This window comes from Tympanuchus pallidicinctus, unplaced genomic scaffold (genome assembly GCF_026119805.1).
Source record: "Tympanuchus pallidicinctus isolate F22 unplaced genomic scaffold, pur_lepc_1.0 scaffold19, whole genome shotgun sequence".
Taxonomy (NCBI): Eukaryota; Metazoa; Chordata; class Aves; order Galliformes; family Phasianidae; genus Tympanuchus; species Tympanuchus pallidicinctus.
This window is the reverse complement of record NW_026294710.1, coordinates 8,808,919-8,835,424: the sequence shown is the minus strand read 5'-3', so window position 1 is coordinate 8,835,424 and position 26,506 is coordinate 8,808,919. Positions and strand designations below refer to the sequence as shown.

General features: G+C 36.1%; 1 protein-coding gene across 1 annotated transcript in view; it reads left to right on the top strand.

Annotated features, from left to right (window-relative positions):
• SEMA3A (semaphorin 3A) overlaps positions 1–26,506 on the top strand; it is a 168,601-nt gene that overhangs the window by 33,290 nt on the left and 108,805 nt on the right. Inside the window, exons 2-3 of the mRNA XM_052681030.1 lie at positions 14,476–14,633; positions 18,944–19,006. Of these exons, the coding sequence (XP_052536990.1) occupies positions 14,476–14,633; positions 18,944–19,006 (221 nt within the window). The remainder of the gene's footprint in view (positions 1–14,475; positions 14,634–18,943; positions 19,007–26,506) is intronic.

Sequence of the window (26,506 nt, the reverse complement as noted above, 5' to 3'; positions counted from 1 at the left end):
CAAATGTTGACATTTAGAAATTGTTTCCCCAGTAGGTCAAATTAGTGCTAGTGGCTACAGAAAGAAAACACTTCTGCCCTGATGCCTTTCATAATTAGACTACCTAGGAATAAAACTAAATGTTTGCCTTCATACTTCAGGACATGTCCTCTGCTGCTGGAATTATATTTGATTAAGGAAAACAAAACAAAATGCTTTCTCTTGAATATACACTTGTCAGTACATGAAACAGAAATGATTACAATACATGAACATAACTTTGTAGTACATTAACATTGTACACAAACAGGTAATGTTCCATGAAAACTCAGAGTTCACTCATTTCAAAGCTGCAAAATACATATTCTTGAAGATCTTCAAGTATATATTGAAACCACTTGATCGTAAAGACAAAGAATAATTTCCCTATTTTATTAATAGGAGTGTGCTCTCCAATAGAATGTCATAATATACCTTTGTAATGTCCTTCTTTGGTATTAGATAGTCTTCAAAATTGATAAACACGTAGAAAATTTACTGTTGTGGTGATAGTTTATTCCAGATTTAAGCAAAATCCTACTGGATAGTGAATTCTACAGAAATACTTAGTAAACTTAACTTAAATTATGGCAACATCTGCTTTAAATTAATCTGAGTTTATTAAAAGTAACAGTGTAATAAAGCCACAGAGTTGTACCAATTTATATAATCTGAAATGCGTCTCTCTTGAACTCATTTAGAACCACCCAGTAGTGCTTTAATTTGGAAACACTGTCCTGTTCAATTTTAGGTGAATAGCTATATATATATATATATATATATTTTTTTTTTTTTTTTTCCTCTACATATCTAGACTTTTTCATTTACAGAAATGTGTTACTACTATATGAGCATCAAGGAGAAATGTCTGCTCTAATTTTGAATGGGGTTTTTGTGTAAATGCTCCTTATCTATCAACAGTGACCTGTGGTTTATTGGGTCAGTATGAGCATTTGGAAGACTGTACAGCAGTTGAATATACACTTGAATATTATACCCAAGAGAGCCTTCTTTTGGAGAGAAATTAGCAAAATAACCAGTGAGCTGTTGGGAATGAGTAATATAATTAGGTCTGGAAAGGTAAATGGAAAATGCTCTGCTTTATCCCCCAAAAGATTCTTATTTTTAAAGTCTCCTTTACTTAAAACAATCTTGTAGGGAGGCTATACAAGCTGTCTAAGCAATTCATTAAACTCATTGGGCAGGCCTGGTAACTAAGTGCCAATAGCAAATGTTTCATGAGTTCAGGTGAAAAGTTGCCTTGTTTCACTCAAAGTACAAAGAGATTTAGAATGTGAATAAGTGAACTAAATTAAAATTCCTAGTAGATTTTGCAGAAATTATTGGATTTTAGTAATTCTCATTCTATGTAATAAATAAAAGGTACCATGCTGTGCTCTCCATCTCAATGTGTCTGGGCCATTTCATTAATACTTGGAGTGTATGGGTAATACTCTGATGGTATCTATTCTATCAGCATCTGAAGAAAATAGGAATTTGATCTCAAATCTCTGTCAATGTAAGAAAAGTGTAGTTTTCATGATTGGAAAGACAAATGATGCACAAAAGTTGCACTAGAGTATCAGAAACAAAACTTTCATTAATTCTTTTTCCTGATGCAAAATTTCACTAAACTTACTTCCTCATACTAATGCCAAGGATAATTATGCTATTGTGGTGATGCAATAACTATAATTTACTTAGATAGTCAAGACACTTGGGATCACAGATGTGGGCTAGACCTCTGTGCTACTGTAAACAGAGAGGAAAATAATAATAATAAAAAAATTGTCTGGGAAGATACACATTTGAAATTTAGCAGCTTTGAACCATGCCAGCTTTCCTTTCCCAGCTAATTTCATTGAACAAAATACTGCATGTTTTTGATAGTTTTGTAACAGTATTTTTGCTTTTTCAATTGTTGTTTGTGTGCATGTTACCTTCCTCCTCCTGACACCTACTGCAGAATATCAGGGCAGATAGGGCTGGACGTTTTGTATGTATTTAGATAACTTCAAAAGCAAGGTGTCCTATTTATTTCAATGGAAACTACAAAGAATACAAAGAGCACAGTAACAGTGTTTGATAGAACAAATTCTCAGCTACGGAGCAATCTTTTTCAACATAGTCACCACCATTAGCTTTGCTTTTTTGGCAGCAATGAACATGAACCTGTATGCCGTGCTCATAAAAATCTGTACCAGTGGAGATGACCAACTGTTTCACAGCTGCTGTGATCACGTTGTTGCTAGGAAAATGTTGCCCACACAGTCCATCAGCCCAAATGGGTGTTAGTCAGAGTACACCAAGTCCAGACTATAGGCTGCATGTGGTAGGACAATACAGCCATGATTGGTAGTGTGCTCCAGAGTCTTGAAACTGGCATGGGATCTGGAAGATTGTCTTCTTCTCTGGCCTGATTCTGGATGTTTGAGCCTTCAGCTTATTCAGTGTTGCAATATAAGCTGTCAGAAGTGAAGGATCCTCCCTTTCCTATCTCAAAAGTACATATCACTTTACCTGCTGAGGGCTGCTTCTTGAACCTTTTCTTTGATGGGGAATTCACATATCATCACACATGGACTGCTGGTTTGACTCTGGCTTGTAGTGGTGACACCATATCTCATCACCAGTAATGATGTGATCCAGGAAACTCATCTTCAGCCTTGTATTGGTTCAAATGATCCTGAAAAGCTTGCATATAGTGATCTTTCTGTTCCTCTGTGAGCATTTGTGGGACTCACCAGCAGAAACCTTGGGATGATATTCCACCATTTTTTCCAACACACTGAAGATGATATTCAGCTCTGTATACAGCTCTCTGTTTCTACTGCATCGATTCATGTGGATGAGCTGATGGAACGACTTTTCATTTCTTGATGTGAGAGTTGTGCATGGCTGTCCTGAACATGACTTATTTGTCACTGTTACTGGCAGACATTTTCTCAGACTGCCCCTCTGCTGCCATCTGACATACAGCAAAAAATGTAATCGAATGTTGGGGAAAAGATTCAAGCTCTACTGCCATACCACCAATATCTGCCTCCAATGTTGTGAACCAACATAATAAAATAGGAGGCATTACTTTTAGAGAAAGCCTTGTAGTTCAACCATAAGTGGTTCAGCTGACATTGGAGTAAAAACAATCTAAACTACTTTCAATTATCTTTGAAGTTCTTTTGAATGGTGCTCTAAAGGGGAGCCTGATGCTTCAGGTGATTTGATGCTTGAACAAATCCAGTTGTATTTACACTGTTATGTCTTTGAGAAATCCAAATCTGGTCATGCATTAAGACCATGCAGACAGCAGGTGTAATGTGAATGCTGATAATCCGCTCCTTTTCCTCTTATTGCTGATGATTCTTTTTGCTGTTTGCTTAAAAGATCAAATACCTACCCATTATTTCAAAACAGAAGGTATTTCGAAGAAGTTAGAGGTTGAAATACTGTTGCAGAAAATAGGTTCAGTCACCCTGAAGTGATGCTGTTTCAAAATATTTCCTCTCACCTGGGATGGCCCTGGAGGTTTTGAGGTGAGGCAGAGGGATAAGGCAAGGCCAGGGAGGCTCCACTGGCAGCCACACCACACAGCCCAGGTGAGAAAGAAGTGTCAACTGTTATTTTACACTTCACATCTTGCAGCTTGGCTCTTCTCAAGACCTAAGTCATGGCTGTATTTGTATGCATACACAGTGAGGTGGTAAATATACTGGCTCCAATCATAGCCACAACAAACTCATAATAATAGAGGTTCATAATAGAGGTTCTTCACAGTGGGAGAAAGTAGACTTAAGTTAATCCATGGTGTTAGTTCCTCAGAATAAACTTTAAACCTCTGACAGCTTGAAGTTCAGGAACTCCGTGAGCTAGAATCTGTACCTAAATTAAATAAACTTTTAAGGATTTCTTACTCTCTATGTTATATAACACCGACCTTTGAAATTAGGAACAAATACTAACATCTACACCTGCCCATGTCAAGAAACTCCACAGCTTAATTGTGTTTTGTGCAAAGTGGATTAAGACATTTTTGAGGGAACACTGAATTATCTAAATCACTTTACACTATAATTTCTTGGTGGTATCACAGTTCATGTTTGTGTGCCATGAAATTTTAGGTGGAAACACACCCCTCCCAGCCTTTTTGGACTATACTCAGAATCCAGAAAATTGATATGAAATTTTATTTATCTATTTATTTATTTATTTATTTTTGCATTTTGATTCTGGATGTTTCTTTGAAATTCCTTGTTCTTCCTTTGGTTGTGTAATCACTGCAAAAATAATGAAAGTAGAGTGAGTTTTAGTCATTTAGAAAGAAATTTAAAACATTGATTGATAGAAGGGCATTAAACATGAAATAAATTAGGCATCATTTCTTAGTCTGTTTTGGCACAGAATTATGTTCAAAGAGTGTCAGTAGTAGAAGTCCCTCCTTCTGTGTGCTGTGATTAAATTGCATTAGCAGAGCTGTGTTGGTCTGTATGTGAGCTACACAGACTGTTTTACTGCACTCAGTGCTTTCATACTCTTGCTGAAATTCATCAAAATCCTCACCTGAACATTAGAGGAAACAAGAGCTATCAGTAGAGAGAAGGATGTAAAATGTGGATTTTACTCATGCATTATAATAATATGAAAAGACAATTCCTGAAAGTGCTGGATATGTGATCAAAGTGAAGAGTGGATTCCATTCTATAAAAACAAATTTTAACAGGAGTGTTGATAGCTTGTCTGAAATTGAAACTTTGTACCCATATAAGAAAGGCTGGACGTAGTCCATCTAAGTCAGCTGCTATATAAAATATAATTATTTACCTACAAGTATAACTGGCTCAAAATCTATTTGCTTTTTTTTTTTTTTTAATCACAGAACTGTGAAGAGTTTTTGTACATATTGACTAATTCACCTTACTAAATAATTTATGCAGTTATATATTGTGAGCTCAATAATTAAAAAAGCAATAGAATAAAATGAAAAAGGACTGAATCTCTGCTGTATTTTCCCCTACATCACAATATTTTAAGCTGTAGAAAGACACTGTCTCGTGAAGTCTCCTTTATGACAGACAATTATGTCTGAATTTTCAATTGTCACGCTAAATTGTTAGGAATATAGAATAAAGCATAGTCCTATTAAGGGATGAATGAGAAAAACAAGCTGTTCTTCTCTTGGTCCAACTTCTCAGAATTTTTTCTCAAATGTCATGGAATTGTAAATAGTTTGTTGCTTGACTGTCATCAAAGAACTTGTCTGGTTTTGATATTACAGTTAGTTTTATATTCACTTTTTAAAATCTTTTTATAATAATTTTTTTATTTTTTATTATTTTATAATTTTATAAATCTTTTTGTTTGGTTAGTTTTTTTTTAAAAAAACATTCTTTCTTTTTTTTTTCTTTTTTTTTTTTTTTTCCTGAACAGAAGGCATAAAGAGAATGCTCTGGGGAAATCCTAGTGGCCTTCCAGTACCTGAAGGGGTCTACAGGAAAGCTGGGGAGGGACTTTGTAGAAGGGCACGTGGCAACAGGATGAGGGGTTTTTAAACTGGAAAAGGGCAGATTTAGAGTAGATATTAGAAAGAAATTCTTTACTGTGAGGGTAGTCAGACACTGGAAAATGTTGCCTGGAGAGGTTGTGGTTGTCCCCTCCCTGGCAGCATTCAAGGCCAGACTGGACAGGACTTTGAGCAACCTGGTCTAATGAGAGATGTCCCTGCCTATAGAAGGGGGTTGGACATGGGTGATCTTAAAGGTCCCTTCCAACCCAAACCATTCTATGATTCAATGATTCTAAGTAAAATAAAGAACTATAATAAGAAATAATATATATATGTATATAAGCTTAAAGCTTGCCTGCTTAGCCTGCAGCAGCACCCTTGGAGCTTCATGGAGGCAAATTAAGATTAGGAGCAAAATCAACTAATCTTTCACAGACAATGTTATTGTCTGTACAGTCTAATGTTATTAGACAATACAGGCACACAAGTGAGTTTAAAGCTAACTCAGGTGTATTTACATTGCATTATAATCAATATTTTGAGTAAATAGAAACTGTTCCTTTATTGCTTTGCTTTTTTCTCTGGGGAAAAAAAAGAAAAACAGAAAACAAAAAGCAAGTCCATGAACTGGTAATCTCCATCTTTCTTTTTTACAGGGAACAGTCAGTGAGCAAAATCTGTGCTCTGTACAATGGTTGGACCCAACTTACATACAGGCCATAGACAGTAGAAGATATGGCAGTCTTCCAGTCTCGTTCCTATGTGCTTTTGCTACAGGAAAACAACAGTCTCTCTATGCTGTTAGTTATTGAAAAGGTGTTCATAACTAATATTCATGATATTTATTGAGACAATAATGAATTGTTTATAATAAAGTAATCAAAGAAACAACTAAACCATTTCACTTTCTTGATAACCAGTACCAGTTCTGCTTGTTGAAGCATATCTTGTTGATACCAGCAGTATCATACAAATGGCTGAGAAGTGGTGAACTAATAACTAGATTTGAGATACTTAATGAATGGGATTTAGCTGGTCACTTATCAGCACCAGCTGATGATGCAATTTAAGGTTATACAGTGTCACTTTAACCAAGCACATTCAAGATACGTTACTCAAGATATAGTGCTGGGCTAGTGTTCCTAAAGTGTTTCTACTATTTGAGTTGAATCATAGAAACATAGAACCACAGAATCATGGAATGGTTTGGGTTGAAAGAGAACTTTAAGATCATTTAGTTCCAACACCCCATTATAGGCAGGGTCACCTCCTGTTAGACCATGTTGCTCTAAATTTGGGTTGAAAGGGACTTTAAAAGATCATGTAATTCAGTTCCCCTCATGGGGACTGTCCAAGTCACTTTTGACCTGGTCTTGAGCACTTCTAGGGATGAGACATCCACATTTTCTCTGGGGAAACTATTCCAGTACCACACCACCCTCATAGTAAAGATTTTCTTCCTTATGTATATCTAAAGTTTAAAACCATTATTCCTTATAGTTTCACCACATGCTCTTAAAAAAAGTCTATCTTTGTCTTCCTCATAAGATTCTTCCAAAGTACTGAAAGGCTGTATAATAAGTTCTTTCCCAAGCCTTCTCTTCTCCAGTCTGAACAAGCCCAATTTCTCAGCCTTTCTTCATAGGGGAGGTGCTCCAGCCCTCTGACCATCTTCATGGGCCTCCTCTGGACCTACTCCAGAAGATCTATATCTTTCTTGTGCTTCAGGGCTACAAGCCTGGACACAGTAGTCCAGATGGGGCTTCACAAGAGCTGAGCAGAATGGGAGAATCACCTCCCTCAACCTGTTGGTCATGCTTCTTTTGTTGCAGCCCAGAACATATTTGGATTTCTGAGCTGCAAGTGCACTGCGCTGGCTCTTGTCCAATTTTTCATCCACTGATATCCTCAACTCCTTCTCTGAAGGGCTACTCCAAGTCTACTCATCTCCTATTCTGTACTAATGTATGGGATTGCCCTGACCTAGGTGCAGCATCTTATACTTGGCCTCGTCAAACTGCATGAGAGTCATGGAGGCTCACCTCTCAAACCTACTGAGATCTCTCTGGAACTTCTGTTTTGTCAGCTTGATGTCATCTGCAAACTTGCTGAGAGTACACTGTCTGTGTCATTAATGAAGGTATTAAACAGTACCAGACTCAATATGGACCGAAGAGACACTACTCATCTTTGATCCCCACCTGGACATAGAGACATTGACTGTAATTCCCTGAATGTGGCCATCCAGACAATTCCTTATCCACAAGATAAGAAATGTTTGTAAGCAATTTTCATTAGCTCATTATTTTACTGTATTATTTTGCCATATTTTAGAAAACCTTAAGGGTTACAGAAGTCACCCTTGATACCTAGGGGCTCATTAGGACACAAATGGGAGGTACTGGAGATGTTACCTAGCCACACCTTAAGCTAGACAAGTTTTCCCTTAGGCAGAAATCTAGTTAAATCAGATTCTACATGAAAAAAAGAAAAGGTATAGATAATATTTTTATTTCCGATTTTATAATGTAGTGCTTAACTGCTTATGAAGTTCACAGTTAAATATATACCAAAACCTTGAGCATAAAATCAAGTTCATAATATATTACAAATAACTTTACAAATATCATTGTTTAGTTCAGAGGTTAATATTTCTTGTGTTTTATAAGAAAACAACTCTGAGCAATGGAGATAATATGGATTCATTTTCAGAGACAAAAAAAAATGTGGAACTAATAAAAGGCAAACAGGTTAGCTTTTGAAATCTAGATGTTTCATGTCTTAAAAATGTCATGTGACTCCTTCAATTATTCAAATCAAGAACACTTTAAGGGCTGTCATGTAGCTAAATAGTGATGACATTAATGAACTAAAATCTACTCTCAGTTTTACAGTATAAAAAACATATGCATCCATATTTTGAAGTCAAAGGAGTCCATGCTTATGCCGGTGCAACTGAAACAAAACATTGGTGCAACATTCCTCTTTTCAAGTATCTGGTTTTAATCAAACTGTACTCATGGCTCTCAGGTTTTCTTTGCTTTAGTGGAAGGTAAGCAGGAGTGTTTCATTTAAAATTCTTGGATTGCATCATGAGCACACTAAAAACTGTATATCTTGTCCTAGCTACTTTCAATTGATAAATTGTAATGAAAACATAGTTCCCAGAACGATGCTCAGTTCCCTGAACTATGTTTCCAACTACATGTTCAGAAACAAAAGTATTACAACAAAAATAATGATTCTGTTTTTCTTCTACTCCTTTCAGTAGAGTTCAGTGAAATCAGGTGATTGGCAACTGTTATGATAAGGTAGATGAAGAGGATGAAAGCTAAGATAGATTGAACAGCTGTGACAGGCTCTGTTCCAATTGTATTTTGATTACCGATAAGATAACCCTCCCTTTTCTGCCTGCAATTTATCTCATTCAAACTACAATAACAAAGAATTGCCATTAACAACATATGCTGTGTAGTTTCAAGTTTATTGGGCCCATACTACACAAAAAAAATCGAAGGTACTGATTGCAAAATTTTTCTTTTTACATTACTAAAAATGGCCTGTTTCACTGTGTGAGCTCATGCATCTGTGTTTTGTTTCAATTCAGATAAAAATGATTACTTTTTGATAATCTCAAGTAACATAATTGTAAAATTATGGGAAATTATACATTTTTGAGGTTTGGGTGTTTTGGTGTTGTGTTTTTTTTGTGTGTGTTTTTTTTTTGTGGGGTTTTTTTTTCTTCTTTTTTTTTCTTTTTTTTTTCTTTTTTTAATCTTTTGCTGATTGTTTGATGAGTTAAAGATATACGAAAACAGAACTTTACTTGCTAAGGGCCTAATCCTAAATTCCCAGTGATATCTGAGGAGGTATAGGTAAAAAAAATAAACCAAATCTTGCCTCCTCAACCTCCCACCCCACCAAAACAACAACAAACAAACAAACATATTGGATGTGTGTGTCACTCAGGATCAGACTTGGAATGCAGACAAGCTCATCTGTCTTCAGATACTTCACAAGCACCCAAGTCAGTTCCTGTCAGTGTTTGCAATATAGGAATACATCAGCGAAACCTCTCTGTGTGCACCACAGCTGTTGTCTGGTTGGGATGGGGAAATAATACAACAAATCTTGTACCTTTTTCCTGTTCTATCCCTGGTTTTGCCAAGCAGTCTCTGCTGGCTATAGCAGGAGGAGGCTATAGAAGAGGTTAGAATTTAGACTATCCACTCCTTTCTTTGCACAGTAGAATTGGTATCTTAGAAATCAGCAAATAATCACTCAGAGAGTAATGACTAATTTATATCTGGGACTATTTAAACAGATATACGAACTGTTATAAAGTAGAGGCAAATATGCATGTGTAAGCAACAAATGCATGTGCAAACATGCAGCCACCTGATATTCGGTAGCCAAGGTAAAAGCCTGGCGAGAGAAGAAGGAAATGTTCTAGCATGACATTGTGGGAGGCACTGCTCACAATTCAGCAAAATCCCTGTTTGATGGCATAATACGCATTGACTCATCTTTTATCTACTGCTAGGAGATATACAATGAGATCTTATCATTCCAGGCAAAGGAATGAAGGTTGAGAATTTTGTGCAACCAACAACCCACTCATTTGATTCTCAAGCATGTTATGACAAGCACTACTGACTGTGTAATCCAGTCACTGCAGAGTCGCCAGTAATAGGCCAGGGCCAGATCTGAATCCTTGTGAAGAAACTTGGATTTTTATAGCAATGGATATGAGTTTTTGATTTTTGATTCTTGTCAACAGAAATCCTTACTGACATGTTCTTCTGAAGACTGTAAGGGGATCACAAACCAAAGCTCATGAATTTTCTCATTTCTCATTGAAACACAGAAAAAATCTGCACACTAAAAAGATACTTGCCTGGTCGTAGATAAATTTAAAAAATAAGAGTGTTTATTTTGTTTTGCTCTTCATTTGGCAAACTCCACTGAAGGAACACAGGCATAAACCAAGGTTTACAGTGAAATACCAACCGTGGATAAAACAAACATCAGGATCTGCCTGACTGTATTCATATTATCTATAGTTGTGGTTTTCTGGCTTATTCCTTAATGACAAAATTGTCATAAAAACAAACCAAATCTACATTCCTTCTGCATGCGTATTTCCATTGATTTCACTTTAGGAATTTGATCATTTTTGTATATACATACTATTAAATTGCAGTTCCATTAGCAAATTAAACAATCATGTATTAAAAGGAAGGAAAAATTGAAGGACTGGTTTTCTTGTGTAAATTTGTGAGGTTGATCTCGCAAAGTAAATGTTCTGACACAAGTCGCACTGGATCAACAGAAATGTCAGTTAGAAAAGAAAGACCATACTAAGACTACAGTGAGACACACAGAAATAAGGTCAAATACCATAAAGCTTGGAAACTAGTAGAGAAAAGAGAATGGAAGAAGGAACAAGCAAAGCAAGTCAGGATTGTGAATTTTAGGTTGTTAAAGTGAAGTGCTCAGTATCAAAAGCTGTCCCACAAATCTTGAGAAACTCAAACTCCAGTTAGTTTCAGTGATCATCACAACTGAATTTTTGTTATAATACAATGGGTTTTTTTTAACAGATGGTGCTTTTCAAGCTGTTAGTTTGGGTCACCTGCAACACTCCTAATAAATGTGGGTATCAAGTACTAATAACAAAAGCAGTGAAGTCTTTATTACATTCAGAATATCATCACTCATTTTAAATTTACTTCTTATATCATTTCATAGATGATAGTAAAGTCATAATGTGCCGTTGTTAGCTTTATAGGGAAAAATTCAAAGCAACAAAAATGATGGTAGTTGAGGATGTGTCAAAAAGGAGTAAGAAGATGCTCTCTGAGCAATCATTGAATTAATGGTTCTTTACTGCAGCAGTTGGTGGGACAATGTTATAAACTTTGCAGTAAAAATAACTGGAAAAAGCATAAAAGAATTTCAAAAATGACTAAAGGGCTTTTAATACAGGCAATCATTGTTTATCTGCGCAAGTCATAGATTTGCCAAACTTCAAAATGAACAAGAAAAATGGAAAAGAATTAGAGTATGCATAGTAGACAGTATTAGTTTCATTGACTTATTGAGGGCATTCATCATTTTCTTCTTGTCATTGCAATGCAATCTTTGTTGTAAATCTTGGTTTATTTTAGCACTGATCAGACATGTATGTTGCCAACATGACTGATCGACACTTAACAGAATTGATGGATATCAGTGACCTTCTGGGAATGTGCCCTGTCACTGCTGTTTCTGTCATTGTCTCAGCAATAGTCTCTGGTTGGTTACTGAAAAGACACTAGATGGTAAACACTTTGAAACTAATTAATCTGAGGAAATTGAATACTTGATTTGTATTGATTGTGCAAATGTCATTGCTTTGCTCTTCAAGAGTACTTTCTAGAATGTCATATAAAGCTATATTAATCACTGAAGAAATGCATGTACTTTAGAATAAACAGTAGAGGAAATACATACATTATTTAGGCTTTCATCTTTCAGTTTTGCTGTAACTATATTATAATTAAATTATCAGTGAATGAGAATCAACAGCACCCAAATGTCATTTTTCTCCTTAACATATTCTCTGTTTGATTCCTGAGAAGGAGAAACTTGATTTAACATTATTTAAACTATACTGCCTTGTATATGATAAGATCTAACTTTTTTTTCTTTTTTTCATTGAAAATTGGGAAACAACTATATGCCCTGTCGATTTACAATTTCCAGGAGAAATGTCCTACTGTTAAGGAAAGTATTATTATTTTTTTTTAATCTGCCACAAAAGGCAGAATCATACCTCTATGAGTTCAAACTAAGAGAGATGAAAAAATTACAAAGGCTTCTGACAGCTATATTATATAAAAAAAAAAGATCAGATACAGATGACAGCAAAGCATTTCTAGCCAAGAGAGTTCTAAGACAAGTTAGGCAGTCAATCATCTGCGTCACATGCTATTCAGTAAGTCGACATTCAACATCTGAATCAGTCATTACAATGTAAAAAGAATTAGTAAAGTCTACCAAAATGCAAATCAGTGAACTGGAGGACAATACAGTCAAATTCTAAAACTTGGCAGGAAGCCAGAAGAATTATTTTGACAAGAATGCTTGGGATTATTTGATTTCTTCTTGTTACCTCAAAAAAAAAAAAAAAAAAAAAAGTCTCAAGCAGTACGAATTTTATAGAGTGAAAATGTATAGTTATATTTAGCCAGCTAAAAACTAAGAGAATGAGGAACAAAATTTAGTGTGTGATCTGATATGTTGCTGTACTTTAACATCAGTGAACTATTTGATTCTAGGGGGAGGTTTTTTCAAATAAGTGCAAAGAATAGTGGGGCAAATTGGGCTGAAGAATGAACTTTCTTACGGTTATGTTCATCGAATGTGTTGCCTACTAATTTTCTCCACATTAGCCTTTATAGAATATCTGCTTCAAAATCCACCTGGTATATGCAAATGTAAAAAATAGATTTAACATCTCTGGGACTACTGAGTTGGAGATGGTGAAATTCTGTGAAAGAATCTTCAACCAACAGCTTTGTTGTCCTGGTTACAGTAAAAGAAGGGGAAAAAGAATAACAATTACAAAAAAATATTAATCAGAAGCTTCTTTTATAACAGCAGCTTCACCTTCATTTTTATCTGCATAGGGTATATTCTCATTTACTCACTAATTAATTGAATCAGTTGTGGAAAATTGAAGTGAGCTTGTTGAAAACTGAGAAGTCATAGCAGATAGCTGCACCACTAGGCAGAAGCTAGCTGCTTCTGCCTTAAGTTTAACTGCTGCTCTTAAGTGGAAAGACAGACGTCTTTGCCTTGGCAGATCTTGGTCATGACGCATATGCTAGCTGCCTAGAGGTCTGACCATGTCCTCTCTTGGAGTGTGCTCCAAGCCCTTGGATTCAAATGTGTCTGACCCCTCTCTCATCTGTCCCCATGGGTGTTGTGTGAGGAGTTGTTTTGGCATCGATGCAACTGCTTCTGCGCCTAAAACTGTACTTGGTTCTGTGTATCACAAGGCCAGAGCTTGAACCATGCAGGATTTCTCATCATGGGGAAAGTTTCTTATCAGTATCTTACTAGTACATGATTTGAAATGATAAAGTTGGCTTTGGTCCCAATATGAATGTAGGTAGACAGGACTGAAGAAAGAGTGCTTTCATGAAAGATTATACTAATACATTCTGCATTATTGTATTGAAAAATATTTTACAGCAATTTCAGACAAATGAATTTATCTTTGTTAATGCTTGTGTATAGCTCAGAGGAATTCTGTGGATTCTTGCACTTAAATTAATCCTGTTCCTGGCAAGTTCTGGGAGGAGTATGAAAACTAGAAAATTATCCTTAAGTTTAAAAAGAAGTAACATTAACTTATCTAATTTTATTCCTGTGATGGATAAGTACACAACTCCCGGTATCAGTAAGCTGAGACGATAGTAATACACAGAAAAAGATCGCGTGTGTCTTCTTAACTCATCAGCTAGTCTTTCTTATCCTCTTTCTCACAACTTACAGATGTGTGAAGCAGTTCTGTATGTTAGAATTCTGAGACTTCATGTTTAAATGTGGTTTTTATCAGCTGATCATCCTCAGCTTCATGCTTGTAAATCTCACTGATTGAACAAAGCTGAATTTTGTCCAACAGTTGATTAGTTACATGGATAGAGTTTTGACTATCTAAAATCGCATACACAATTTTAATTGATTTTGCTGATGACCTTTGTTTGTGTAGAGCTGAATCTCAGTAGCAGTCTGAGTGCGAATACTTGAGATAATAATATTCACAGGTCCAAGTATATAATACTTTCACAGATTTTCATTCCATAGCAATAAATAGAGAAAAAAAAAAAAAATCCATACAAGTCAAAACATAAGTCTGTAATCTATTTGACCAGATTAAAATAGAAAACATTATCTTTATCTTGCAGAAATGTTGGAATCCAATAATATAGTCAATTTCAATGGACTAGCTAATAGTTCCAGTTACCATACTTTCCTCTTGGATGAAGAACGAAGTCGGCTGTATGTTGGAGCAAAAGACCACATATTTTCTTTCAACTTGGTTAACATCAAGGAATATCAAAAGGTACAGTTAGTCATGTTTTATATGTCTTACATGTTTTATATGTTTTACAATTTTGTATAGGACTATATGACTTACATAGTAAGTGTCTGAATATCAGGAATACTACCACGGCTAAACAGCCAAACGTTTGTCAGCTCTATGAAGAGAGAAATTATTATGAGCCTGTAAGTGTTGAATCATTTTTATTTTCCCAAACTATGAAAATTTAAGTCATAAATGAATAATCCAGCTAATTTACAAACAAGATATACTTTGTGTTTGTTTAAAACCAAACAAACATACAGTTATGAAAGTCTACAAAAAAATCCTCACTTTTCCTCATTTGCAGATAGAAATATTCTATTCATGCCTCTGTGTTGATTTCTTATCTTTAGCCCAGCACTTTAAAGCACTTTTCTCCTGCTGCTCATTAAGCAAAATAGATTAAGTATTAAAAAAAGAAAATCTGACAAATAGTTCAGTGATGTTCTGGAATATGCTTTCTTGCAGCCCTAAATAAAACCTTTTCTTATTTACTTTAATGTTACAAAATGCTAAAAAGGTAAATAATGGGACAGAAGTTTGATTTGTTATATTTAAGCATTTTGATGGCACATTTTAAAATTCAGGAGTACTCTTTTATGAGAGATATATTGCTTCAGTACCGGGGGATTTTTTTCTTGGTGTTCCTGACCTTTTGCCCGTTTCACTATTAGCTTCCTAAGGTGATAGCAATAAATACCTTGTGTTTTTTGTTCATAGAGAAGACAGGTTATTCATTTGTATTCTCTAAGGAGAAAGGATAAAAGGAAAACTGTATATTTTCTTTTCTATTCTCTTTAGAGTGGATATAAAGGAAACTAGCTATTTATTTGAATTCTCTGAGGGATTCATAGTTTAATGTGCAAAACATCTGGAGTAATTAAAGGAAACAAGGTGTTTCCATTGCATAAAACCACTCTGTAGAACGGCAGGGGTTGTATTTTACTTACTTTGCTATTAAGATATGTTTAGAACACTATTTGAATTTCTATACAAATATTATTGTATTATATAAAGAATTGCTGTTGATTATATAGAACTTAAATAAGAGACAACTTGGATTTCAGATCTAAGAATAAACTAAATTCTTAAAGAATTTTGGGGTCTGCTTATTGAGGTCAGGAGGGACACTGAAGAAACTGCAATCAAAATAACAACTAAGTTGGTACTGCAATTAAACTTCATCTTTCAGCATATTAAAATTAAGTCCAATCCAACCAGACATTGAACAGTTCCAGGGATGGGACATCCATGACTTCTTTTGACAACCTGTTCTGGCGCCTATAAGGAATAAGGAATTTATTCCTTATATCTAATCTAAATCTACCCTCTTTTTGATTAAAGTTGTTACCCCTTGTACTGTCACTTCTTATCCTTGTAAAATGTCCCTTTCCAGCTTTCTTGTAGGCAACTTCAGGTCTTCCCAGAGTCTTTCTCTTCTTCAGTCTGAACAATTCTAACTCAGCCTGTCTTCATAGGAGAGGTGCTCCAGCCCGTCCTCTCTACTCACTCTAGCAGGTCCTTCTTATGTTGGGGACCTTGTAGCTAAACAGTGAATAGAGCACTTGCTGATGAAGACTGAAGAAAAAATTTGAGTACCTCAGCTTTTTCCACATCCCCCATAATCAGGCTTCCTATTTCCTTCTGGAAAAGGCATACATTTTCCCTATTTTTACTTTCATTACTGGTGGACGTATAGAAGATTTTCTTTCTGACCTTGACATACCTGTTCAGTTTTAATTTTGACAGAGCTTTAGCTTTGCTATCATGATCCTTGACTGCTTAGACTATTTCTCAGTATTCCTTTCAGTGTTATTGCTTCCAGCCTCTGCAAGTTTCTGTTTTCTGTTTGAGTATGTCCTTGTTCATCCATGCAGGCCTCCTGGTGCTTTTGTCCGACTTCCTTCTATTGCTTAAAAATAGTTCAATTTTGCTGACATTTAAACCAAAATAGAGAAAATACCGTGGTGTAAGAATCGGGAAAAAGAACAGCCAGCCATTCATTTAATAGATTAAAATACTGCTTTAATTAATATAAGAATCTTTGCCCAAAACTTGAACTTGAACTGGTCCTTCTGGGGGATCTGAGAAATTTGGTTAATGTTTTTTCAACCTAGTAAATTTTAATTTTCGCATCTCTTCATATTTCATAAGCTGGGCATAGAAACAGGAAGTAGAAGGAATCCTTGGAGAGATAATGTGCTTATAAAATTTTCACAGAATCACAGAATCACAGAATTGTAGGGGTTGGAAGGGACCTCCAGAGATCATCGAGTCCAACCCCCCTGCCAAAGCAGGTTCCCTACAGCAGGTCGCACAGGTAGGTATCCAGGCAGGTCTTGAACATCTCCAGAGAAGGAGACTCCAACACCTCCCTGGGCAGCCTGTTCCAGTGCTCCGTCACCTCACTGTAAAGAAGTTCTTGCGCATATTTGTGCGGAACTTCCTATGCTGCAGTTTCCAGCCGTTTCCCCTTGTCCTGTCTCCACTCACCACTGAAAACAGTCTGGCCTCGCCATTCTGCCCCCCACACCTTAGATATTTATAGACCTGGATCAGGTCCCCTCTCAGTCTCCTTTTCTCAAGGCTGAACAGACCCAGTTCACTCAGCCTTTCCTCATAGGAGAGATGCTCCAGGCCCTTCACCATCTTCGTGGCCCTCCGCTGGACTCCTTCCAACAGATCCTTGTCTTTTTTGTACTGGGGAGCCCAGAACTGGACACAGTACTCCAGATGAGGTCTTACCAGGGCAGAGTAGAGGGGGAGGATCACCTCCTTCAACCTGCTGGACACGATCTTTTTAATGCACCCCAGTAAGCCATTGGCCTTTTTGGCCACAAGGGCACACTGCTGGCTCATGGCCAACCTGTCATCCACCAGGACACCCAGGTCCCTTTCCGCAGGGCTCCCCTCCAGCAGCTCATCCCCCAACCTGTACTGGTGCATGGAATTATTCCTCCCCAGATGCAAGACTCTACACTTGCTTTTGTTAAACCTCATCTGGTTTTTTTCTGCCCAGCTCTCCAGCCTGTCCAAGTCTTGCTGAATGGCAGCACAGCCTTCAGGCGTGTCAGCCAATCCTCCCAACTTCGTATCATCAGCAAACTTGCTGAGGGTGGCCACTATCCCCTCATCAAGGTCATTGATGAAGATGTTGAACAAGACCGGACCCAGCACAGACCCCTGAGGAACACCGCTGCTTACAGGCCTCCAACCGGACTCTGCACCACCAACAACAATTTCAACATTATTGTACAGACCTCAGACAGTCAATTTCTGTTTACTGATTTTATTACATTTTAAGAAAACTCCAAATTTAAAAACACAGTTCAAAATTGTATTTTTGAATGACACATATAACATCTCCTTCATTTTCTTCTGTCACTTATATTCATTATTTTTCTGTTTCTATTTTGTTTCTTTTTGAATACTTTCCTTTTTACTTTCTTTTGACAAACACTATTGAACACCGTGGTTGTAATTCAGACTTACTGCCACTTATATTCATTATCTGAGACTCCCAAATGAGCAGCCTGGCATTTTATGTGAAGATCATGTTTTATTCTATATGTAATTCCTAAAAGCTTTTCAAAACAAAACAAATCAAATAAACAAAACAACAAAACACATAATAATAATAATAATAATAATAAACAAAAACCATGAATAATTGACTGTGATGGTCTCCATTTTCTCCATTTTCTGCAAAGCAAACATTACAGTAAACCTATGTTTAAGTTTTTGCGTATTTGAGTAGCTCAATTGGAACAGAATAAACATTTCTGCTTCAATGGTGTGATACTTTTCAAATATCACAGCTTCTTTTTTATTATTTAATTAACTAAATCTAGATAAATACTCAACTAGTAGTGATACTGAAGAGGCCGATGCCTCATTTACAATGCTGTAACTTTAATCTTAGATTGTATTTTTTCACATAGATCAGATTTACTTCTAGGAAGTATCTGAAATTTTTGGCTCTGAGTCTCCATTTCATTATGTCAGATACAAAAGCAGAAGAATACTAAATACATTCAACTCTCCATTCGTATTCAAGATTTTCTGCTGAGGTCATAATATAGATTATATTTCAAGATTGTTTTTACTGTGATTCTTATCATCTCTATTTTGCTCCTATCATTTCAATTCTTTGTTGTCAAATGTTGTCAAGGAAGAAGAAATAAGAATGAGCAGAAGACAAAATGAGTGAAGACACTTTGTAACACTTGGTCTGCAGTTTGTGGTAACTGAAGCATGAAATAATGTGATTTTTTGCTCTATGTCTTTAGATTACTTGGCCTGTATCTCATTCCCGAAGGGATGAGTGCAAGTGGGCTGGAAAAGATATTTTGGTAAGTACAAATCTTTTTATCCTTTTTTTTTTTTTTTTAATGAAACATTCTAAATATTTTATTAGACTTTATTGTGTTAATTCTTAAACTATAAGGCCGCATATCTGGGCTACTTCAAACTTCTTAATTCTATACAATTAAATTTTACCTTTATGACCTGAGGCAAAGTTTTTAAGTGGAAATCATAGAAATGAAAAATAAGTTTTGTTAGGAAAAGCAAAAGTTTATTCTCAAGAAAAAGAAGGGAAAGGAGACATCACCATGAAAAATATTTACCCTTGCATAATGTTCTTCTGACCTCGGGTTACTGACGTTCTGCTTTATTTTTGCATTCCTGAAGGTTTCAGACCCGCAATGATTCCCAAGCACTTCTTCCTCTTTTTTTTTTTTTTTTTTTTTTTTGGCTTTGTGTACTTAGCAAGATCACGATCAAATCAAAATGGTTTTAATATTCTGTATTTGGTACCCCAGGATAGACACTGTTACACTAGAGCCAATTTTCTGTACATTTTCCCACATTCCTCTGTATGTCTTATTCCCCGTGTTTTATGAGGTAGGATAGAAATAGCCAGTATCCTCTAAATAATACTCATTCTACATTGAGAATAACTGTTGCCTTTATAAGAAGTGTATGGGAAATGGGAAGACAGGGCTGAAGAAAGGAAAATGGGAGAAAATAATCCAAATAAATACTTGCATAGCATACTCAAATGGGAAATCGTGATTGCCAACAACTGAGAGTAGAAGTTGGCCTTGTGTGTATATGCTATTGGCCTGATTTTCAGGGATGATTCTGTAAAATATTCATAATGCCAACCATATGCCTCTAGAGAGCTCCATCTGAATAATTTCCTAGGTCACAATAGACATAATTTTATCATTTTTTACATGAAGTAGATTTTTTTATAGATTTTGGTGAAATCTAGAAAAGTAACAAGAGATTCAGCACTGAGAATGTAAGCATATTACTTTAACTTTTAATACTTATTTGTAGAAATTCAGAACAGCACAGTAAGTTCAGTGCATTGCACTAGACTGATTCTAATCCATCTCCATCTTCATTTATAATAAAATGTCATTTATAACAAAAAGATTTTACAAATGGAGTGAGCTGGGAAATTCAGGTTCCCATTCTCCTACTCCTGTAAGATTGGGAGGTCCATTTATACTGTAATTAATTTATCCATCTTTATTCTTTTGCATCATATGGTATTAAGGCAGCTGCATCCACTAATGATGAGCAAAAGTGGTAGCCAATACCTTACTACAATGCTGTGTATGACCTGGCACATTATCTGCCTGCTATGAACCTATGCATCAGAAGCAGCACGCTCACGAGTTGATGGAAGAGGATAATGAAAAACATGAGCACAGCACTGAAGAAAAAATGTGACCTAATAGTAGCATGGTAGTACAGAAAACTATTGGAAGAACCAGATAATTCATTTTGGAAAATATTTTTTACAGACTTGAGTTGTTACGGATGATGTGGTATTTTTTCGCTATTATTATTTTTTATTTATTTTCAGACTTATCTAGAAATAGAGGTAGGATGAATAAGTCATATTTAGTGTGGGCCCAGTTTTCATACAAAAATGGAATACATTAGGCATGCTCCAAAAGTAATGCCTCCTATTTTATTATGTTGACCCACAATGTCAGAGTCTTACATTGGTAGTGTGGCAGTAGATGTTTTCTGCCAATATTCCATTACATTTTGTTGCCCTATGACAGATGGTAGCAGAAGCATAGTCTGACAGAATGGTGCTTGACATGAAAGTGCATATGAAGAAAAGGTGTGTAATGTAATTCCTCTATGCAGAAAAAATTGCACTCATTGACAGTCATGGACTCTTGCTGAAGATTTGTGGAGCCCAAACAGTAGATATTGGCACAGTGAGGCAATGAGCAGTGCATTTCTTCAGTGGCAACAGTGAAAGAAAGAGAAACCACGTTCCGGATGGTTATGCTCTCACATCACTAAATAAAAGGTGTCTTGATCAACCCATCCATGTGAATTGGCACATAACAACCACGGAAGTTGAATATGAAGTTGAATACTGGCTTCAGTGTATTGGAAAGTGTATGGTGGCAATGTTGGAATATCACAAAGTTTGCACCAGGTAAGTCCAATGAATGCACACAAGGAAACAGAAAGAAAACTGTAGGCAAGTCCATCAGGACATATTGAGCCAACATGAGGCTGAAGGTGACAGTTTGGGTTGCACCATTACTGATGAAGAAGTGTGGTGCCACCACCACAGGACTGTGTCAAAATCACAGTCCATGGAGCGGTGATATGTGAATTCCCCATCCAAGAAAAAGTTTAAGATGCAGCCCTCAGTATCTGAAGTGATGTGCACTATTTTTTTGAATGGGAAAAGGATGATTTTTCTGGATTTCCTGGAACCTGAAACAACCATCAACTCTGACCACTAATATACTCAAACATCTAGAGTCAGTCCAGAGAAGAGAACCTTTCACTTGCAACAGGTTGAGACTAGGCTCCTTGCCTGTTTGAGGACTGTGGATCACATGGTCAGTCATGGCAGAACTGTCCTACCACACATTCCGTACTGTCCAGTTTTTGTGCCTTCTGATTGCCATCTGTTTAGGCTGATGAAAAATGGACAATGTGTGGGCAACATTTTCCTAGCATCTGTGAAAGAGTGGGCTATCTCTGATGGTACAGGTTTTTACAAAATGTGGCATGCAGTCTCTTATTCATTGCTAGTGAAAATGCATAGCTAATGGTGGTGGCTATGTTGAAAAAAAGTGTTTTGTAGCTGAGAATTTGCTCTATCAAGTAGTGTTACTGTGCTCTTTGTATCTGTTGTAGTTTCCATGGAAATAGATAAGCGGCATTACTTATGGAGTGACCTACATATATTTTGGTCTGCTCAGGTCATCATCTTAGAATATTTACAGCTTCCTTTTATTGCTATAATACAATATACTGCTAATAAAGAATTTAAAATAACTTCTTTAGCTGTTATTAGAGATAAAGACCATTTACGGAACTTATTATTCCTTCTTCATTTATTCCTTAAAACCATTGTCAGTGCCTTGGGAGTGTGAAATATAAGGGCCATAAAAATAACTCAACAGTCTCTCATTAGTGAGAACAAGAGAAATAGAGGACAAATAAAGTGCCCTATGAAAGATGCTTGATTTAACATTGCTTTCAGCAATGTACCACTGCTAAGATATTAGATACTCCTCACTTGTGATGGTTCAAAACTTTTCAAATGACAGTCTGTACTTTTGCGTTGAGATACTTAAAAAAAACTTTTTAAATTATTGATCTCCAGGGGAATTGAGTGCTGAAAATGCAAGTCCTCACTAATGGGCCAGGTGCACTGCAGCAGCTGCAGTGCAAGTACAACCTTGTCTCTGCCCTGCTCCTAACCCCGGCACTGACCTCAGAGATTTCCTCTCATAATTATAAGAGGTAATTTACCATCATTTTTACTCCTTCAGAGGGATTCCTTGCACTGACACTGTCGGTCACGTTGATCTGGGTGCAGCAGACTTGCAGTACAGGCAGCTGGCTTGGGATTCAAGGAGGGTGGCCTTCTTGAACTGCTCTCGTGCTCCTGAACTCTGTTCCTCAAGAAGTCTTCCTCATTCTTATTTCTTAGCTGCTATTTATTAAAGGGATGAGTGTATGTTAATTAGTTAAGCTTTGCTCACTGTATTGACAAATATTTTTAAAATATGCTTTGAATTTCTTTCCCTGTGAATAAAGGAGAAGGAAGGCTGAAAGATTTACCCCAGATATGCAATATAGCAGGACTTCTCTGATAGAAGTTAACTCTTAACTTTTCACAAATTATAAATTAAAAATAACAAAAGCAGAAAAGTAATATCGCTTATGAGAAATTAAAAGCTCTAAATAGCAAGTATCATGTTTGCTTATGTAATCCAACTAAATGAACAGTTCTTTGAGGATTTCTCGCTGCTCTGGAACTCAGTCTCTCATTTGATCTACTCACCTATTCTAGTTTTTGTAAGTCCTGTAACTATTTCCAGTGATTCCTGACTAGACATTGGTACTGATTAAAGAAGACAAGGTGTCTACAGGATATTTCTCAGCTCAGCTTTTATGTTGAAACTTATGAGTGTGGACATGCTCATAGTCACATCCCTCCTTAGTGAGCCTCAATATTTTTTTGTCAAGATCTAACAGGCACCTGTGACCCAGCAAGAACACATGGCAGCCCCTGTATTACATATGGGTTAAATAACAGGTAACTGAGAAAACAAACAAACAAACAAACAAAAAAAGACAATTGCAATTCCGTTCTGATATCATGATATAATATAATAATCCAATAAAGCAAAGATTGAATGATTTACAAAAGTTAGCGGAAAGACTAGATAGTTTTGCAGGTTGAGATAGGGTAATTTGTTGACTGGAAAACTCATCTAATCCTTACACTGCTGATTTACTATAAATTTAAAATTTAAATATGCTGTTAATACATTTCTGCACCAGGCTTGACTAAGGAACCAAAACAGTAGTTCACAAGGTACACAAATAATTAGAAGAATCCCTATTAAAGGGTATAATAGATTTACTACAACTTGAAAACCTTGAAGATGTGTATCTGAAGTGCACATTAGGATGTTATTTTCAAGTGTGATTTGTCTGTCTAATTTATTAACCATTCTTATATATCCCAGCCAAAATTAAATTGTTGAAATGGTTCCATACATAAATCTTTAAATTTCAATGGATACTTTGAGGAAGTCATATAGGACAAACTAGATGACAGAGACTTTGCGTTCAGTATGATTTTTCTAATGAGAATTGGATGTTGGTATACAATGAGATACAAACAGTACCAAGCTATTTTACTTTGCACTAGCAAGATTCTTCATGCATTCTCTCAAATGAACAGCTATATTTGTACTGGGAGTTAGACTTCGATGTCACTGAATGCAATAGCTAAGCTGTGTCAGCACAGTTGTGTGTATTAACACTGACTACATTATAATTTGTACAAGGCTGATATCTACTTGAGCTGTTTAATTGTCATTGGACTTCAGCTAGTTAACTGTTAGATTAATTCAGCTGTGATCAGCTATTATTATTGTAAGCTTTCTAGGTGGTATTTTAGAAGACCTTCAGATCAGAACCATTTTCCTATTAAAGAAGATGTAGTAGACTCTTTACAGGGCATACAGTATATCTATATTCTGTGTATGGATCTTTGCATTTTAGTGTGGTATAATCATCGAGTTTATGATTAATGTACGTAGAATCACGTGACTGTAATTTAGTTCACCATTTCTTTCATAAAGATAATACTCAAGTCAAAATGTTCATGTATCACCTAAGTTTTTTCATTCTTTAAAGGTTTTCAGATATTCCCTAAATCTTAGGAAAACAAACAGTTCTAAAGCCATCAATGTGCAACAACTTGATTGAAAAAGGAAAGAAAAAGTAAAATAATATGATGTGTAACTTAGCAAGTGTTCCTCATATCTCATGATACTTTGGAATAATTAAGTTGGCAACGAATGAGCACTTTTCCCTTTAACTCATTTTATTACTGTTGTTGCCTTAGGGAAAATAGAAGAACATGGAGGCAAAAAGCAAAAATAATTCTTTTCATATGTTATTGTAAACAAAGATCAGAAGAGGGAATCTGAAAATTAAATACACAGTTCTGCCTAGATCTAGAAAGCTTGCAGCTAAATTCATCTGATAGTCGTTTATCAGGTCAATTTACCGCTGGCCCTTGGGGTGTGCCAAAGAGAAGTTCATCTCTTTATTCAGTCTTGTTCCTTTGGAGAGCATTCACAGTCAGATTTCCAACTCTTCTATCACCAAACTTTGTCACCATGAGCATTTTCTGACTGTCTCCAGCATGACACTGAAATCCCTTCATAGACTCAGGACATGCATACAGCCAGTGGAAAAGGAGAAAGTGCATGTCTTCTGGGAGTAGTAAGAGATAAGGTGAGCAACAAATCCATAGTGATGGACCACCAGTGCAGGTAAGGACAGGATTTACTCTTCTTATTAACTTCTATAAGAAGAAATGTGACTTCTGATCTGCTAGTAGACAAACAGTGCCACTGCACTTGTCCATTCTACTGCCTGTTCCAAGTAATAAGCCTGGAAGAAATTATTATTTTGCAGTCTTCTCACTCACAGACCTTGTCCATAATCTTTATTGCGTTCATGATTTCCTACCAATGCATTTCTTACCACTTGGGAGAAGAGGGAACGAGGCATCTTGTAGGTTGTATGCTGCTTTAATATTGCCACTGCGTGGAACTGTTTTGTATAGAATTCACACAACATAAAAATAAAAAATAAAACAAACCTACAGCTCCTTCTCATAGAAGAAGTGAGCTGGGCTTGGTGAAAGCTAAGTATAATACACCAGTGCCTTTCAAAGTGATGTGGAGCTTTCTAACGTAATTTTCTCCTCAAACAAATTCTATCTGCAGCAGCTCCAGTTCTTGAACATTTGCTGGCATAATATCTCATTTATGGCTCAGAATCTATTCAGGAGTTGAGCCTACAGCTTGTGTTCACTTAGGCTTTTGCATATACGTTTTTAGTACAGTCAGTTATTGTAAAGTAATAGCTTGGTATAGTTGGATAGGATATAGTTGGAAGGACTAAGTTGTCAATTGTTCATAGTTTACCTATTTATGTATCACGCAAAGCATTTATATCGTTTCCTGTAGGGATCAAATTGATACAGATCAAAGAAAAAACTAATTTTCCAATATCTGGATTTTTTTTGTTTGTTTGTTTTTTGTTTTTTGTTTATGGGTGTGACTTTAGAAGGAAGGAAGGAGATTTTATATTCATTAGATTTAATGCTATCCTGAAGAAATTGCTTTTTTGTCTTTGAAGTATGAATTCACAGAAGTAGAGAAGGGTAAATTAAAGGAGAAATGAAGGAAAATTTGTTCCCAAATTATAGGTTTTAGTTTCTGAGCAGTATTTTTTCCTCATGAACTCTAGTTTGGCCTTGACAAAACTACTGCTGTTTAAAAATGACTTTGGGTAATTCCTTGCTGTGATTTATTGCATCCCAGTATGGTCAGAGTAAATTTGTCCTTTTTGCAATTCTTTCCAGAGAAAAAACATTAACTTGGTAACTACTGGAAGTCATAGATGTGTTCAGTACTGGTTTTCTTTCAGAGAGCTTCAGGGTGAAACTCATATAGTCAGAGAAGAGCATTTTTCTCGGTGCCATTCACATCTCTTTCCCTCTCTCTCTCTCTCTCTCTCTTTTTCCCCTGAATTTGTCTCAGGTTCTTCCTTGGCTAACGGACAAATGTTTAGGTTGCTATTGCTTTAATGAAAGGAAGTGTAAAGTAAAATTGAAGGATAGCTCAAAGATCACAGTTCTTACTGAATGTGCACTATTTCCCTATTAAATACTAAATTCATCCTTTCTTGATACAAATCTAATATTTTCTGCCTTCTTTTGGAATAACTAAAAGAGCTAAATACTAGTTAATGTTCTT